At 41.7% G+C, this 19,020-nt stretch overlaps 2 protein-coding genes across 4 annotated transcripts in view; both read left to right on the top strand.

The window, feature by feature from the left end:
* Positions 1 to 913: 913 nt before the first annotated feature.
* Positions 914 to 12,119, top strand: LINS1 (lines homolog 1). The gene is made up of 7 exons (XM_082290670.1): positions 914 to 1,067; positions 4,767 to 5,285; positions 5,383 to 5,472; positions 6,328 to 6,469; positions 6,711 to 7,301; positions 10,026 to 10,206; positions 11,189 to 12,119. The coding sequence occupies exons 2-7, from the start codon at positions 4,887 to 4,889 to the stop codon at positions 12,087 to 12,089; spliced, it is 2,304 nt and encodes a 767-aa protein (XP_082146796.1). The 5' UTR covers positions 914 to 1,067; positions 4,767 to 4,886; the 3' UTR covers positions 12,090 to 12,119.
* Positions 12,120 to 12,989: 870 nt separating this feature from the next.
* Positions 12,990 to 19,020, top strand: part of CERS3 (ceramide synthase 3) — a 43,523-nt gene continuing 37,492 nt past the window's right edge. Inside the window, exons 1-2 of one of the 3 annotated variants that reach the window (XM_082290671.1) lie at positions 13,086 to 13,122; positions 13,744 to 13,848. The gene's annotated coding sequence lies outside the window, so the exon portion shown is untranslated. Of the gene's footprint in view, positions 13,123 to 13,690; positions 13,849 to 19,020 lie in introns of those variants that run through there. The other 2 variants (XM_082290673.1, XM_082290672.1) reach the window with 2 other exon arrangements.

The raw sequence follows: 19,020 nt of genomic DNA, 5'->3' as shown, positions 1-19,020 counted from the left end.
AAGGAGGACACTCTCTCGGGATACTGAGGAGTTGAAGGGATAATAACGGCAGGACCGCTGCCCTGTCAAGGCAGCTCCTCCAGGGAATGGAAGTAAAGATAAGTGCTAAAGAATGGGACAGGAAGTAACCCAGAAAGCTGAGCTGCTGGGAAACCAAACCTCTCCCTCGCAGGAGTTCACGCTCCAGGAGCCTTCAGCCGCGCACACACACACACACACACACAAAAAAAAAAGCCGGCCAAGCCCCGGCACACAGCTCCAAGGCCCGGCGGCCGCCAAGGCACCCGGGGCGCCGCCGGGGGCTGGGAACGGGGACCCCCCCTCCGCGGGCAGCCCCGGGGGCGGCCCGGAGCCCGCCGCGGGAGGGGGCAGGGGCGGCGGGGGGCTGCGCACCCCTTCCCAGAGGGGGCGGCGGGGGCGCCCCTCACAGCCCCGCACCCGCCGGAGGGGCTGCCCGGTGTGGGCGAGGGGAGGCCACGGGGTCGCGCCCCCCCCTCCCCGCGCCGCGAGGGACCCCGGGGCAGCCGGGGTTACCTGCGTGACCCGCGTGCCGGAGCGGGGCGGGCCGGGGGCCCCGGGCGCGGCCGCCCCCCGCGCTGGCGGCGGCGGCGGGCGGGGGGTCGGGGGGGGGCCGAGCCGAGCGGGGACACTTCGCTCCGGGCCGCCCCCCTCGGCTCGCGGCGGGGTCGGCGGGCGGGGACTGACCCGCGCCGCGACCAATCCTCGCCCGCCGCGCCGGCCCCGCCCCCGCCCGCGCGCCGCCGCCGCGTCGCCATTGGCCGCCGGGCTGACGGCGGGCCCGCCCCCGCCCGCGCGCCGCCGCCGCGTCCCATTGGCTGCTGGGCTGACGGCGGCCCCGCCCCGCGGCTCCGCCCCGCTGCCGTAAAGCCGCTGAGGAGTGGGGGATGGCTTTGCGACAGGGGGCGGCGGCGGCGGCGGTTCCGGTGCCGTGACGGAGCGGAGTTTGGGCCTCGCGGTCCCCCGGGGGCGGGCGAGTGGCGACCGTTGCCTGGCAGCGGCCCCCGGGCGGCGGGGCGGGGACGGGCCCGTGCGCTCCGCGGCTTGGGGTGACTAAGCGGGGCCACGGGCGTGCGGGCCGGGGGGGGGCGGGAGGCGGGGCCTGGAGTGAAAGGGGCGAGGCCGGATGAGGAGGGGTGGGGCCGTGGTTGTGTGGGCGTGGCTTGACTGTACGGGGGCGGGGCCTCGGGGAGCGAGGCGATGGCGGGAGGGGCTGAGGCGGCAACGGGCGGGTGAATGAAGGGTTGGCGGCTGCGTCCGGCGGGTTGGGGCTCTCTGCGCTGTGCGGGTGCCGGGTCGGGAAGCCGCGCTGGTGTAGGGGCGAGAGGTCTCGGCTGCCCTCAGTCCGGCAGGATGGGGCTGTGGAGGCTCTGGAGAAGCGGTGCCTCCGTGCTCGCTATGTCAGCCCCGAGTGTCGCGTGTGGTGAGGGCTCCGGTGAGCGCCCAGCGCTGGCAGTGCTGAAGCGCCGCTGTGAGCGGTGCGATGAGGGGCCGGTGAGGCGGGACCGGGGGTGCTCCTGCCAGCAGTGACTAAAGGCGCTCGGCAGAATTGCAGTCAAAGCATCTGGCGTACTTAGTGTCAGAGTTAGCAGGGATTGCACAGCTCAGGTTATTTGCAAACTCTGGAAGGAAATTACACTAATTTAGAGGCGTTTACAGTATTTCATCACTGAGAAGTTTATTCTTTATTGAAAGATGAGCCTACGAAGTCACTGCAGGTACAAGGAGTCCAAAGTGTATTTTATGTCTTTAACGCTATTATCATTTCATTGTAAGGAGATCCAGAGCCTTCAGATTCACACCCAAAGTCATGAACTGATGTTTCATTTTGCTTCATCAGATTTAATTTTTAATGAAAATAGGGTGGGGTTTTGGATAGTTTTTCTCCCAAAAAGGGCCTTAAAGCTCATCTCATTCCACCCCCTGCCATAGGCAGGGACACCTTCCACTATCTCAGGTTTCTCCAAGCCCCGTCCAACCTGGCCTTGGACACTCCCAGGGATGCAGCAGCCACAGCTTCTCTGGGCAACCTCTGCCAAGGCCTCCCCACCCTCACAGGGAAGGATTTCTTTGTAATTTGACTGGACTAACGTTGGTGTCATGATTTGTTTGGTTGGGGCTTTTTTACTAACACAGTGGCTTATAATGACATGCAATAACTCAGAGATATAAGTGAAGAGCAGTGTTTGACTTTGATTTTGAAGCATTATTAATCATGAAAATAACACACACCCCCGTTTTTTTGTTTCTTACCTTCTGCATAGTTTTCCTTCCTGTCTCTTGCATGATCAGTCTCTATATAAGGTTTTTAGAACTGTTTCCTGTTGTTTATGCAGGAGTCTGGCTCTGTGAGGCGTTGCCTTAATTGGTTTTTAGATGCTGTCGTGAATAACTCAGATAAATAATACAAATAAGGGTTGGAGTTTGTCACTTCTTTACTCTTCAGCTTTGAGCTTTTCACTCTTGTGCTGTGTCTGAAACAAATTTAGTCCTTGTCTCATATTTTCTGCCTCTTTGAAGTAAATGTCTTCAAAATAGGCCCCCTAACTTTTAATGTCCTTCATTGACTTATGTTTGTGATCTGTTGTCATGTGTGAGTGAGACATACCTTAGAGATGCTTTTGTAAAGTGTTCTGCAAATAAATGGTGGAACATAAATGTGTTATGGAAGGATCCAGGAAGGCACAGCCAATATTGTGTGGTGAAGGTGAAATCTCGCAGTGGATGTCCTAGAAAAGTTCTGAATCTTTCTGTCTTAACCACCGTGCTGGATCATGTGAATTTGTGCATGAGATCTGTTCATTTACCACAGAAGGTGATAATTCAATTTGATCTCAAACACAGAGCTAAATGTGTTGAGATAATTTTACTTTATTAGGTATTCATTTAGGAAGAAATAAAACTCAAAGATAGGAACAATAACTATATAAAATATTCAGAGTGATTTCTGAAGAAATTTTATAAGGCTTCATGTCATAAATTTCCACCTCAAGTAGAATTCTGAATAGATTCTGCAAATGAAGAGGGAATTTATTGCCTGAAATATCAGATTTATTCTTAACATCCAAAATTTGGAGTATGGGAAGGGATGGGGGAAGGGTTGGCTCTATCAGGTGAGGAACATGCTGTAACATTTTGGAGTTTTCAGGTCAGCCCTTGCTGAATGTGTCTTTAAAAATACCACACCAGAGGGAATTGTAGATCACTCCTGCAGGCAACTTCAGATTTTAGCTTCTTTTCTGAAGGAAATGCTTCCTGATGGTGGGAGAAGTAATGAGCCAGGGTAGCATATCTTGGTCTACCTCTAATCCTTTGTGCCTTTGGGAAGCCATTTTGTCAATACATGCTTCAGTTGCAGTTAAATAATTAGATTGTAAAAACGAAGGTGTAATGCTCAATGTTTTATGTTGTTTTAAAAACTTAGGAAGATTATAAGCTAGAACAAAAATGCCCCATATACTGACTTGTACAATTTCATTGTTTTCTAATATTCTGCTAAAAACAAGTAATAATTTAAAATATTTGGCCTGATGACAAATGCAGGTGGAATTGATACACAGATGAGAAGATGTTTAGGCTTTCTTACTGGTTGGAAGGCTGAACTGTTTTCTTCCTTTGGTAAGAAAGGGGAAATGTATTTAAGTAAAACCCAGCTACAGGTGGATGCAGGATTCTGCCTGGAATTCTACCTGGTTGATTATGCCAGACTTAGAGATGGGGATCCAAAAAGTATGCAAAGTATGAAAAAAAGTATGAAAATTACTCTTAAGTGACTTAAGTTCCACTCCTAACTTCACCATAGATACAGGTAATGAGTTTGTTTGTTGGTTTTACTTAAAAGAGGTCTGGTTACAGAGCATGTTAAAACAGCTCTAAAAAGATAAATATTACAGATGAGTGTCACTCTTAATGTAGGTGAAAAAGAAACCCTGATGTTCTTAAGGTTTGGTTTGGTTTTTTTTTTCTGAGAATATGGGGTATCTGTCTGGTCATTTACATACTGGATAGAAAATTTGAGGGCTTAGGTGTTCACACTTCATGCAGAGATTTGAATTCTTAATAGCGCTTCATTTTAAGCTATAGCAAATATTCCAGTGCTGTGATTGAAAGATATCTTCCACTGACATGGGGATAAAGACTTTTTTTCCACTTTTCCTGATTATGTGTGTTTTTATTGGCTCTTAATAAATTTTACACTTTGTTTTTAAATTATTTTTTAATTTTCAACTTCTGAGTCCCTGTGCCCTTGAGGTCAGCCCACCTTGAGTCTGTGTGCAGCAAAAGTCAAGACTTGTCCTTTGGCTTCCATTTTTTTGAGAGCTGATGTCAGTTCCAGCCCCAGTGGAGCAATGAATGTTGCCAATTTGGAGGAAAATTTGCAGCTGAAATTTTATGCCTGTTTTTGGAGGCAACTATCACAAAAGATTTTAGATTCTAGTAGTTTTAGCAATGTAGAGAGAGACTTGATCCAAGTTCTCATATCTTTAGGAGTAGCCCTTAGTAATAGTCACCTTTGGTTTTGTTAATTCCAGCAAATTAATTTTGGTGTTGGTAGTATAATACTGGAACTGTGAACTTCTTCCCAGCATGGTAATTCTTCATTTTAATATCTCACTGAGAGAGTTTGGTGCAGCTGAATTTGCATTTTCAAAATAAGTGTAATAATGGTAGCATTAACTCTAAAAATATGTTATTCTTTTATATTTTCTAGTTGCTTGCAAAGTAACAGCAAAATATTTTGTTTATAGGTAACTTAGAAGAGAAGTGCTTCTGTTTCTCTTACTGGATGAAAATAACTTGGAAGCTGATTTGCAGTGAATTATCAGTGAAGACACACAGCATTTTCTGGAATATTGCATGATCTCATAATGAAGATCTCTCTCCTGCAGCAGATGTATAAGGACGTCCTGGCAGGCATTCCCCTAGCAAGGGAAAGCCATCATTATTCCTCTTTAATTAATCTGTGTGTTGAGCAGCCACCAGAAGGAGATGAATCCTGTCATCAGAATCATCTGCCATCTACTGCTGGTGGCATTAGGAGCCATCAGGACACTGATATGTCAGATGTCCCTGCAACAGATGATTTATCAAACAGCTTTGCAAACATGAGCTCCTCGTTCTGCCCACGAGAGGTGATGCTGCTCCAGTTAACCTTGATCAAGATGATGGTGGCAAAAGTAGAGTCCCAGGAAATAGAACTCCACACAAGAAAGAAGTACTGTGAAATCTTTGTTCTTCTGAAGGAGGCAAAAATTGACTCAAAATTGGTAAGCTTTTGTAAACTTCTGAAAGATTTTTTTATAAAAGGAGGAAGACTAAAAAGGAATGTGCCTCAGACATTTTTCCTTTTTTACCTATCTCCAGATTCACCTGCTTGGTTGTAACGATCGGCTGTTATCTCACATGGCCTCACAAACTTTAGCATCTCTTGTGTATTTCCAGCTGAAGGAAGAGGTGAGTGTGGCATCACTTCACAGATCAAAAAAATGGCTTAGTGAATTTGTGCCTGCAGGTTGTTCCATTTGACTCTACAGCCAAGTTTTTGTTGTGTTATATTTTCTGAGAAACTTTGTCAACTGTGTTAGGAGTAGCGTGGAATATGGAAAGCAAGGAGATCTGATGTGTAGCAGAAGTGTGGAATGTCTTTGTAAAAATCTGGAATTTTATGCAACTCTTAAGGTAAAATATGTGTAGATGACAAGAAATATTCTCTTTAAGGTTGCAATACAGATATTAAAAAAAAATCATGATCTAGACTATCAGTATTTTTACAGTTCCTTGGTATCTGTTGGGTGATGCAGTAGATAAAAATAAGTAATAACCTCTTGGAAGTTAATCAAATGCTTTGATGTATCTTCTTGTTTGAATATCCCAATTACTTGATGTTTTTTAAAATTTGCTGTATATTTAGTGAATATGTATTGCAGTCTCCATAGTAGCATCCTGAACACAGATTTATTTCATAACTATGTTTGTAATATTTCTTGCCAAGTTGTCTGGGAATTATCAGTTCAGATCTGGTCTGTCTACAGCACTATCTGATTTTGGGTAGGTCACATGACATTAGGAGGTTTGGTTTTCCCTTTTTGGAACATACAGATAATTTCTATTGCATGCATATGTTGCTTCACGTTTGTAATTAAAGGCCTGATTAATGGCACGGGACAGACACTATTTCTACCTGTGTTTTGTCTGTGCCTCCATTTGAATCTTTTTAATGTACAATTTAAAATCATTGTATTATGATTTAATGTAATTTGCATAATAACTGAAAGCATACTTGATTGGTTTTTGAATTATTTTTCTTAGGACGCCTTAAATGTCACGTGGCTCAGCTTTAGCCTGAACACGCTGTTGGGATTCCCCGGGAATGCCCGGGTGGCCGATTGCCTGTGGACTCTGGTGGCGATTCTCAAGGAGACGCTGAAGGACGCGCTGGTCCCCAGAGCAGGTACCGGCGGTGCTGCGGCGGTACCGACACGCGGGAGCCGCCAGGGGGAGCAACTCACCTGGAATTCCTCGGGAATAGTTCGGCTCCAGGACACCTATTCCCTTCCTTATACAGGGGGTGACGAAGTGGTGTTAAAACGTAGTGGTTTAACCATATTTATATTCTGACACCGGTTTATTTCCTATTTACTGATTTATCTGTGTCACACTGTGAGTCAGTAATGTGCCTCTTCTTGCCATAGGTGTTCTGAAGAAGTTGTTGGCTCCTCTTGATGCAGTGCTTGAGGGATTTTATAATGCCATCCTGCTCCATCATTTTGACAGTCACCACTACTCTTCACCTTATTCTGAAGCTACAAACAATCTGATCAGCTTTATAGATCTGCTTGAAGCACTTTTGGCTTCCAGAATTGAAATGGAATTACCTCTCAGGTGCCAGAGAATTTTGTTTTTGAAAGTTTCTTATGTCCTCAACCTTATTAGTTCATCAATTCCCTATGTAATCAAGAAGAAATTAATTTTGCTCCTTAAAAAATGTGTCCTTTACAAGTCTAGAGAAGATGCTAAAAGTGGATCACTGTTTTTACAAACCCCATCTTTATGTGAGGATATACTTGCACTGAGTAATGCTATTCTGCAGGTTGTGAATTTGACTTGGCTTAATCAGATCCCACTCAGTGGAAAGTCCAGCTACTTTGGAAGCAGTGAAGCTGCTCCTGGAGATGATTCTCAAGGTGGTTCTGACCAAACTGTTCTCAGGGCCTTAAGTTTGGTTGTGCTTAAAGCACTGGAATTCAAGATTCACAACTCTGCAACAGAAGCAGAAATGAAAGGTAACAGTCCATTTAAATTTTGTTCATTAAGCGGCAAGAGCTTTAGAGCTTTCAGATTTTGTAGTCATACCTCATTAAGACTGTAAATAGATTTCAGCTGAATTAGTGGTGGTGGGAGGGAGGAAATAGAAGACCCACCCAAGAAACTGCTGTTACTGTGTCCTGCCTAATTAGTTGTCTCCTTGCGTTTTATCAAATCCTTAGCCCTGCAATATCTTGGGCTTGAAACAGCTGCATTTGGGATTGAAACTTTTTCCTATTAAGAAATTAAGCCAGCTTGGGAACACCAGGCTCTTCTCCAGCTGGAAAAGATGAGAGTCCATAGCATGAGCATCTACTCTATTCAGGGTGGGGAACTGAAAGGAACTGCAGGTAACACTCTTACCTTTTCCAAGGTGGAGGTAGAACTTTAGGCACCATTGTGCATTTATTTTATTGAAGGTACAAGGCATTACTGCCGGCCAAGTAATGTAATGAGGCAAAACTAGCTGTGGTATAGAAAGGTAAATAAAAATAAGGAACTTCCAAAGTAAGGCACAGGGAAGTTGTGGGACTTAACACAGAATCACAGAATAGCTTGGGTTGGAAGGGGCCTTAAAGATCATCCAGTTCCACCCCCCTGCCATGGCAGGGACACTTTCCATTAGACCAGCTTGCTTCAAGCCCCATCCAACCTGGCCTTGAACACTTCCAGGTATGAGGCAGCCACAGCTTCTCTGGGCATCCTGTGCCAGGGCCTCACCACCCTCAGAGAAAAGAATTTCTTCCTAGTATCCAATCTAACCCTGCCCTCTGGCAATGGGAAGCCATTCCCCCTTGTCCTGTTATTCCAGGCCCTTGTCCCCAGTCCCTCTCCTGCTCTTCTGGAGCCCCTTTAGGCACTGGAAGGGGCTCTAAGGCCTCCCCAGAGCCTTCTCTTCTCCAGGTGAACATCCCCCGTTCTCCCAGCCTGGCTCCAGAGCAGAGGGGCTCCAATCCTCAGAGCATCTCCATGGCTTCCTCTGGACTTGCTCCAGCAGCTCCACATCCTCCTTATGTATATGGTTGTGTTCTTCACCCTGACTGACAGGTCTGGTCCTTCCAATTACCAGGTGTGAGCATTCCTCCCATAGCTACTCCCTTGGGCTGGTTTGTTGTAGTGAGGAGCTGGATTGGGGCAGGAGAAAGGGAGAGCTGCTGCTGGGCCGGGGCTGTGCCATGGGCAGCAGTGGGATGGCCGGGAATGCCGCAGAAGTGGCGTTCCTGACGGGAGAGGCCGCGGTGCTGTGTCACACTGGGAGCCAGTGAGTGCCTTCTCCCTTGCTGTAAGGAAGCACCAGGGTGAGGCTTTTTGCTCAAGAGACCTTCCTGGAATCCCATCTTCCCACCTGCCCTTTTCCCGCTGAGAGGACCTCATGCACATCTGATGCTATGTGGATGTGCAGGTTCTATGATCAAAGCAGTATGCTGTCCCTGGATTACAGCCTTCATGGAAAAAAAAATGGAAGAGTTCAGAAGCAGTATTTCTAGTCAGGCATCAGTGAGAATGGGCATTTCTATATTTACTGATTATGTGGCCAAAAACGATTTCTATTTCTTTTTAAACAAGGATGAAATTTTACAGCACTTCAAATACATTGAGGCAGTTTTGTTCTAGATGTAAATATTATTTTATTTTTTATATTTCTATGCTATGTAGCAAGCCTAAAATTAATTTTTAATTCATCCGTGCAAAAGAGCTACAACTTCCATAAGATAGCTTCTGAAACTTTTTCCCGATTTTTGGAAGATGTTATATTTGTGATGTCAGTTCCATTCTTAAAGATTAATAATTAATATAAGTATTTCTAAAGAATATTTTCCTTGTGATCCACCTTCTGAAACGTGTATAGAGACTGAGACTGTGTAAGAACAAGTGAAAAGAAAAAAAGTATATCCATTTTAAATGTGTCCATGAAAATTTGTTCTCAAAGAAAGCCATTCTCCTTTCTTTCCCAGATTCATGACACAAAAATTAGTTCTTTAATTAGATTCAAGCACCCCAACTGTCAAGAGGAATTTCAGTTTGAAAGAAATGTTACTTCTTTATTTTAGTGACATACAGGAAGTGTTTAAAACAAGCACCTAAATGCTTTAATATGCTAACTTCCCTTCTGGGAAGCTGCTTGATCTTCTTGCTATTAACATGGATTAGAGTGGCTTAAGTTTAATTAATTTCAATTTTGAGAATAATTTCCAGATTTATAGGGAAGAGTTTCAGTCTGAAGAGTAACTATTAATAACAAAGATAATTTGATGTTCCTATTATTTGCTAGGAGGAAAAGCAAATCTTAGAGTCAAATATTAAGGAAAATCATGTAGTGATGCAGTAAATGAAATTGATTTCAATGTTGCAGGAGAATTTTTTGTTTTCTAAACATTGAATCTGTGCTGTGTTGTATCAAAAACTGCTCTGTAGTACCACACTATCATGTAGTATCTCATTAGTATTGAACATGTAAGTTTTCTGACTTAAGGGAAAGAGTCTCTGTGTCTTATGAATACAGAGTGATTTTTATGAGTAAGCTACTGCACTAAAACAGCAAGAACCAATCTATAAAATTTGATGCTGTGATAAATCAGTTGAGCTAAGGAGAGATGACTGCATTCATGAATTTTTATGCACTGTTAATTTAAAATAGAGAGTGTATGTCATTTGGCAACAAAAAATGTGTCGCAAAAGTCATGGTTGCTTCTTCTTTTCAGGAGACTTTGAGAGTTCCATGTCCCAGCTGTTGATGTTCTGGAGGAGTCATGTAAAGCCTTCCCCACAGTCTCACCCAGTTGTGCATCACTGTGAATGGCTCTCCTTGGTTTTTATGGAGCAGGATGATGACATCTGGGAAGCTGCTAAAGTTTTATTACTCATCTATTTAAAATTTTATAGGTTAGTGTACTTTTTTTTTAACAGAACTATGAAGAATTGTACTTCAGTAAGGTTACTGTGATATACATGAGTTCCCATTGGTTGTTTTTGTTTGAAGGAAAATTATTTTTTGATAATTTAAAATCCCCCAAACCTCAGGATGATGTAATAATGAGTGGTGTAAGAGCTGATAATTCAAGTCTTTTTTGGATGGAAACAGGGGAGTTGTGAAACAGTTTCCTACTAAATACTTTATCATATCCTGTAATTCAGGATAATTGACTTCATGTCTAAAATAGTGGTTAGACAGATAAAAAGTAAGATTGCTTCCTTCAGTACTGAAGGTTTGACAAGAACAGGATATCAGAATTCAGCTTCAATAATTCAGGTACTTCTGGCAAAGTTTATAAGGATTGGCCCTATGGGAATTCCAGCTACTTAATAAAAATGGATATTTCTAACAACTGAAATGTGTTCTTAATGGATTTGTCCTGGACATACAATGCTTCATTGTTGTTTAAATTACCATACAAGATACTATCCTAACTTACACAAGGCCCTCAAGCTTCAAATGGGAAGATAGTGCAAGTAATGTCTTAGATACACACAATTCTTAGACGCTTAACTACAAGTAGGCTCTTCTTCCAGTGTGTGTAACATTCTGAAAGTTAGTCTGATTTCAGGTTTACAAAAACATTAAAATAAGTTTGGTTCATATTTATATTAAAGTACAGTTTATGTGTTGTAAATAACTTTGTTTATTCCAGAAGGAGTGTTTCCTAAGGAGTGCCCTTTTAAGGCCTGCTTTAAGTGCTTTGGCTTCCTCAGCTGTCCAGTCTCCTGGCCCCACCTGCCTTCATTCTTTCTCACTCTGATATAAAATCTTTTTTGGCTCTTACCTTTTCACAAAATTAAAAAAAGAGCAAGAATCCGTCTTCTGGATATTGCTGTTTTAAAAAAAATTGTAAACTTCCACTGAATTGTTTCCTGGCTTACTTTTCAGGTTACGGTGTGATGCTGCTGCTAACCTAAGCCAAAAAGAGGAGGAATCGTGGAAGTTCCTTGTGCATACAGGTGGATATAACCCACACTGTATCTTTTTATTCCTTCTGGAAAAGATAGCATTTGATTCCACAGTACTCCTAGATTTTCTGATTTCATCAGAAACTTGCTTTCTGGAGTACTTGGTCAGGTACTTAAAGCTTCTTGGGAAGGAGTGGCATCAGTTTGTAGATGTCTGTAACCATTTCGATACCAGGCACAGCACTTTCCACTCAGTTTGTTCTGTCAAGTCACTCCCCCAAGAAAAGCAAGGCTGTGTGACTGAGGAGAGTTTGCAAAATGCTGGTTGTGAACCAGAACCACAGACTCCGATGTCTTTGGCTTCTTCTCACAATTGCCCGGTGTTTACAGCACAGCAGGGCAGTAATGAAGCTGCAGAGTGGAACCAGTCTGACTCATTGACAGGCACTGATAGCTCATCCCTGCTGGGTTCTCTTCAAAGCCTGGTTAATTATGACAGCTCAGAGGACTCGGAGGTGGAATCAGATGGAAAAGAGTGCTTGGTAAATGCAAAACAATTGCCTACAAACAATGAGGGTGAGGTGAGGAGAAGGGAAACTGGTTGCAGCTGCAGAGATGATGACCGTAATCCACGCACGTCTGAAGTGTTGCCTCTGAAACCGAAGGGATCTTGTACCTCATCCTGTTGGACTTGTATGGCATCTTCAGATAATACTGCATCCCGAAGAATAATGCTTTACAAATCAACAAAGTGTTTGGAAGAGCTGCAAGAAGCTATTTCTAGGTTGAAGAGAAGAAATCTTTTCCCATATAATCCATCTGCATTGTTGAAACTACTGAGCCACATTGAGAAGATGAGTAAATCCATGAATTCACAATAATCCAAAGTGTTCTTGTGGGTTTTTTTAACAAGTTCACCAGGGAATATTTCCATGAGATTAATGATTTCTAAAGCTCATGCTTCTTGCAGTAGTCAGTTCATTTAACCTCAGACAGGGTAAACATGGGTTTGGTTGACACCCTAAAACTCTGGAATCGCATCCAGTGATATGATCCGTGACCTGAGGGTCCTAGGCTTATTCATGATACGTATGCCGACGTACAGTGTATAAGGATTAATTGTTGGGTATTCAACATTTTATAATAAATAACTCACGTGAAAGCATTTCAAAAATATATGATACTTAAAGTATTGTCAATTGTATCTAATGTGATTCTATTTATGAATTCACTGCCATATTGGTAGAGGTTTATGGAATACAGGTCAAAGTTAATGCAACACTTGACTGCTTAGAAGTTGGGCTAAATAAAATAATATAGTTGGGGGCAGTTTACTGTTTATCCTGTGTGTTCTGCATTGGTGCCTTGCTCAAAGTGGACCTTCAGGTGTCCATAATCCTTTAATTAAAAGAAAAGGTAGATGTGAAATTAAAGCATATATTATCTATGGAAAACTTTAGTCAAGAATTATATTTTAAATTAAGCTTAGGTAATGCAGAAGTGAAGTTCCAACAGATTTTTTTGCATCTGTCATGCATTTCATATAAATATAGGATGCATACTTAATAAATGAAAATCAGAAAGAGAATTAGAAAGTAAGTGACTCCAGCATAGGGAGATGGATATTGAGGATGTTAAATTATTATACTTCTATCTTTTATTAGATGTAATTTGAATAACCTGAAAAGTAAGTGTCTGAGAGTTTGCCTGGGGGAGTGAGTTCAGAGCAGGATCCAAGGCAGCGTGTGCACTTAGCAGGAAAGCACCTGATGCTGGTACGTTTAACCTGCAGCTTGTAATGATCTGCCAAGGGTTAGGCACTGGGACAGTACTGACAACAGGAACACTGGGAAAACCTCAGACCTCTTCAGAACTGTGGGAAGTAGTTTTTCCTTTTAGGATCTTCTCTTGAAGGTAAGTGCTCTCTTCTGACTGAGAACAAGTAAGTGCTCTCTTCCTTTTGAATAGCTATTTAGTGTTAAATTAAAATAGATACTGAGCTAAGATGAGCAGTCTCTGGAGCAGGTTTCTGACCCTCAAATCTCTGTGGCCATTTTCTGCATTAGTCTTTAGCTCTGAACTGGTGAATCAATGCAATTGGGAGGGGAAGAAAACTGGGTGTAACTTACGGGATCCTTTAGCTGGCAGTTCCAGTGCTCTCCAGTGACACTGGAATGGTATGAATTCTCAGGAAGGTTTGAACCTCAGTCTTACTCTTTCAGGATGACAGCTGTGTTTTACATAGGAAAGAGTGATCCTCTTCACTGGCATGAAGGAGATTTGAATATTCTGGGTGTTTGTTGTACCTTGGTTTCTTCCTGAGACCAAGACAGCTGTTGTGCAGAGGGGTGGTTGGGAATGTCAAGGAAGGGAAACCTTTCCATTCATGCCTGCAGTTACTGTAGTTAAGAACTAACCTTGGAGTTGTCCAGGGCAGAAACATGCCTGGCTTCTCTTTATGTTTGAGCTCAGTTATACTGTAGCTGCTGATTTGCTCATTTCTGTCCGCACTAAAATCCCTCTGGGCATGTTCAGAGATGCAGCTCCAGACAACTTGGGAACTTCTCAGTTCAAACACAGGAAGTGCCACAGGCGAGCTGCTTGAGCAAGAGTTTCTCAAGTTCGCAATTTTCAAAGTAGGTAGGTACTTATATTTCAGTGAAATCCTTTCCACTATCCTCACTCCTTTTCTAATCTAGCTTTTGCTGACTAAGTTATTTTAATTGAGCAATTCCATTGTTTTCACTGAACATAGTATTGGTCAGCATTTCTTGGTCTACACTTTGCCAGTTGGAAGTATCTAAATTGTAGCAGTATCTCTGACATGGATATGATGACTGAGTGGGGAAGGTAGAATGGTGTGATAATTTTGGGTAAGTCCAGGTTATTTGTCAGTGGTTGCTACAACTATATAAGCTCTTTTAAATTAAGAGTTCAGACATCTCAGAACGGTGTGTAGAATGTAGCAAGAAATGTAGGAGCCATGACCTGATTTTTTAAATACAGCAAATCCAATTGCAGTCCAATTGTATTTAATTTTTACAGGCTTGTGGCTGACTGTGTGCCCACCTGGTTATTAGAAGTGATCATTCCCACGTTTCCTTTCACAGAAAACCATTGTTTTAATTCTCAGGATGTTTTAGTTGTGGGTAAATATAGTTGGTATCTGGCAACTAGATACCTTAATGTGTTGGTATTTTACCATTTATGACCTGAGATGGATTTAAATTGATGAGTCAAAGTCTTTTTTATTGCACACAAAGTGAGGGTGAGCCATGAAAGTGGATTGTAGTTCTTGGCTGTATTGAGAAAAGCAACCACAAAAAAAGCACCTTGCAAAAGAACTTGTATTTTAATCCATTGGTGAGTACAGAAAGTGGTCTGGTTGGGGTTTGTTAGGTTTTGGTTGGGTTTTTTTAATGATATGAAGTTTTTAGGCACAGCTGTTATTTCATGTGCTAGAGCAAATTAATTCAGCTGCAGAACCTGTTATCAATGTTAAGTTAGAACTTGGGAATTAGGTCAGTGACTACCAGGAGATCAATGTGCCTTACCTTTGGATATTGATAGCTGTCAACTTTTCTTGGATTGTTTCAAAGCAAGACATGGAACAAATCGGGTGACCTGTGTGGACACAGTTTTCTATCTCCTGAAATGTTCACAGTCCCCATTTATGCAGTTGCTTTGTGGAGTTTGCCTTCAACATCAGTTGAAGTTATAAATAAAGTTAAACTTAAAAAATAAGTTAAGTTTTAATGAGGTAAGCAGTTAGCACTAGAAGTTACTTACAGGATGTGCTTTTTAAAAAGAATGTTTTTAAACTGAATGTTTGTAGAGCTTGATTGCAGCTACAGCTGAATCCAGGTGGTTCCACAATTGTGGTTCTTCAAACTGGATTTTCTCCACTATTTTTACGGCCGCTTTCCATTCTGCTTTTAAGACTCGTAGTACAAGTTCTAATCCTGTAATACAAGAATAAAAACCAACCTTGGGAACCTCTGTATTTACAATACCCTTGTAAAGCTGGGAATAGGGAGCCTTGGTTGTTCCCTGGTTTATCATTGTAGGATAAGCTTTGTTTGTACTTCTTCCAGAGTCAGTCTGGGATGGTGTCTGAAGTCAGTATCAGGGGTTTATCACAGTGTCAGTAGGAGTGAAAATATTGTGGTCATTGCAGTGTTACTTCTGTACATTTTCCCTTAGAGTTGTCCTAATGAGTTTGTAAATTTTTGCTGTATTTTGTTCAACTCTTTTAGGCCACCTGGTTCACCCTGAAATCTTTTTAGAAGCCGATAGTGCGTGTCAGAATGGATGGCAGGCAGTCTTTTACTGTCACTGCCTCAATGGCAGGCATGGACTTGGACTTGGTTGAGAAACATCACAGGGATTTAAGCTTTTCTAAGTCATTATCTTCTTAAATGTTGTGTAAATGAGTTTATTGCTGATAACTGACAGGAGATGCTCTTTAATGGACCAGCTGGCTTGGTGCTAGCTTACATCATGAATGGCAGGAATAAAATGTATTTTATAGTAAAAATCTTGAATGAAGAAACCACTATATCCTTAGTTATTTCTGGTTCCTACTTCCCCAGTACTGTAAAACATGAGTTTTGCCAGTCAGCAGTGTCCTTTCAGGGGGGAGATTTGAAAAAAATGTGAATTGTTGGAAAAAATATCACACACAACCTCAAAAGAGTGCACTGCTGAATGTTGGCTTCCTTAGAGTTTGTAGGGAAGGTTTGCATGTCCATATTCTGAAATTGTCTGGAATTGTAGCTGCTAATTGGAGTTGTCCAAGTATCTACCCCATCTCATCCTAGTTCTTGAGTGTTAAAAATGAATGTTTTCTGTGGAACTTCAAAGAAATTCCAAATGCCCATAGCATTTGGAGGAAATAATAGCCACATGTTAAAACATGAATAATAATTTGAAGTCTATTTTGCAAAGCAATATATATTGATTAAGTAAAAAAGACTTGTCAAATGACAAAATCCTATGTCCTTATTCTTTCCTTGCTGGAAAGGAAAAAGCTTTATCTTCAAGTGTCACCTTCCAGGGTTTGTCAGCTCTAGAGTAACTTTGTCACTACAGACCTTTCATGGTTCTTTCATGTGGGGATTTAACTGAAACAGAAATTACTACTTTCTGGACATTTAGCTCCACTACTTGGCTTCCTTGATAATATTTATATCCTTCAAGAAATTTGTGTCTTCTGACACCATTACAGCTATGGTGAAAGTTAGGCAAAGGTCCATTAAACAGCAAATACCAAACTCAACCAAATTTTTTAAAACATTCTTTATCTCCTCAAGGGAGAATCCAGTACTTGGTCACATTCAACAGAGCATTAGTCCCTCTAAAGGAATATTTTTTCACCTCAGCTAAAATTACTGACCAGCATGATGCCACTATTTTCTGTAATTGTCAATTAGGAGCTGATGCAGAAGTGGGAATTGCTGGGTGTGACGCATCAAAGGAACTGTCTTTCAGTTTCACCAAGGAAATGCTCATATTTTGTTTTCTGTGGGTGGATAAAGATTGATGCTCCAAGAGTCTCCCCGTAATGTAATCAAACAATGTTTGCAGCATTGTCTTACGAGCAAGTGTTACAAATTGCTGAGGTTTATTTTCATACTGTCGTTAAACTAGTGCTTCCAGCTCCAAGGATCAACAAGGCATCTTTTTTTTAATCCTATGTTATTTCTATGTTGTTGGAAATGGATTAAGGAACTCTGATTTGGTTGGATTAATTGTTAAATCTCTTAGTCTTGCAGCCAGAAAATTGTGTGAATTAGTCTCCTGCATTTTCAGATAGTGGTAGCACACAGGAGTGGGTTTTGGGTCAATTGGCAGTGCTGTAAGTGGAGAGGAAAATGTGAATTTTGCCTTTTCAAATGTATTGGAACAAACTTAGTGGAAGTTCCTTATATAGATCAGCAGTTATATTTGACTTTTCTGGTGTTTCTGGTTAACAGAAAAGGGGTTTTGACAAGTATGGACAAGTTGGTGCTAAATTGAGGGGAAAGCAAAAAAACTCTTCTCACCAAAGATAATTTAAAGATAAAACAGATTAGGATTTTGCATAAAGAATGTGTCACAACCAAACTATGAGCAGATGAACTCTTCAGCAAATCACATGTATATCTCTGTGCCCCTGGCTATGAGAGGATTTTTAACTCCTGTCTGGGAGGCTTATTGATACATGGTGTGTTCAGTATTTTAATGGAATACAGCCAAGGGTTTGTAACTTGAAAGAGAGACCATAATTCTGGTGTTCCTGGCCCTCAGTGGTTGAGTGTGTGAGAGAAATTGCTTTGAAGGCAGTACCCAGGTAATACCTTTTCTTGGAGCCTTTTTTCCTAAGGCATATCTGAAGCCTGTGGCAGAGTGGATCAACAGTAGAGTGTGTTCTTTCCCTTCACTGACTTTATCCTTCCAGTATTGCTTCTGACATCCTCTCTTCACCCACTTCATCCAAGTCATCTTCCTTCTTATTATTAAAGCCCAGATTCTCAAAGTAATGAATTTTCTTTCTGGCTAAAACTTATGGGAATGAAGTCCTGGAACTATAATTTCAAAAGATTTAAGTGATTTGAAGATTTCACCTTGTGTGTTCGAATTTTTCTCATTTAGTCCTGCAGTGGCATTCATGGATGATAAATATTTATTGCCTTAATAGTGCTGCATTCAAAATCAGGTATCTAGTCTTTATTTGTGACAGATGGCATTACTAATTAATTAGTAACGAGCCTCTCCTTAGTGAACCTCTCCCTGTAAGGATATGGATGATGAATCAGGTCACACTAGGAAGAAATGTCTTGAGGAAAAAGTTTTTTGAGAGATTGTAAATAGATTTTTTTCATCCCTTTTATCTAAGGGAAGGCTGGCATATTAGGAGAAGGTGTGAATTCCTGCGAAGAGGAGGATCTTAGTTTTTAAACTACAGATTGGAAAGTTTTGAGTTATTATGACACGTGACTTGGAATGATTCATTTTCAGGCTTTTGTTGATTCTTGAGGAGCAGAAAGTATAGGAATGTCAAGGTTTTTTACTTTAATCCTGAAGGAATTCCTGATGGCAAGGAGATGAGTTTCACTGGTGGTGAAGAGAGAATTCAGAGTCCAAATCATTATTAGATCAAATGAATTCCTACTTTTCCTCCCTGTGTACATATGACTGAAGCTTGGCTAATGGTCTGCTGTTGCGATAATCAGTTAGCAAAACTGGTTAGGTACTAACAGGCAGAATATTTAGAATATTTATTTTTGGCTCCCCAAAAAACAGAAGGAACCCTTAGGGTTTTTTGGGATGGTTTTGATGGGTTTTTTTCTTCTCCCTCTGCAGGTGCCAACACACACAACAGCTCTGATTCTAGGGGTTTAAGGTGTAATACAGTCTCAAAGATTTGCCAGAAGGGCTTTCTCTACTGACAAAGTTTACTAATACTGTAAACTGTCTTATGTAACTGCTTGGAAGCTCTGTTGAAAGCTCACACCCACTGTGTGGATTCACTGTAATTTATTATATGAATTCAGCTGACTGGAAAAGAAAGAGGTACATTTTGTGACATTTTCTGAAAGAAGTGAATTTTTCTTACTTTGATGGAATACCTTTTTTACTGAGAACTTATACATAATTTCCAGTGATACGTAAAATAATTGAGTGAAATACATGTCTCCTTTATCCAATTATATTTAGTTATATTATTATATTCAGCTATATTTAATTGTCCAATGAATGAGTAGATATTATGCTGCAAGTAAGGAATAGTAACACTTAGATTTTTTAATTTTTGTTTTCTCATTGAGACAT

This window comes from Coloeus monedula, assembly GCF_965178545.1.
Source record: "Coloeus monedula genome assembly, chromosome: 14".
In the NCBI taxonomy this organism is placed as follows: Eukaryota; Metazoa; Chordata; class Aves; order Passeriformes; family Corvidae; genus Coloeus; species Coloeus monedula.
The sequence above is the reverse complement of the archived record's forward strand: the minus strand, read 5'-3'. Positions and strand labels throughout refer to the sequence as shown.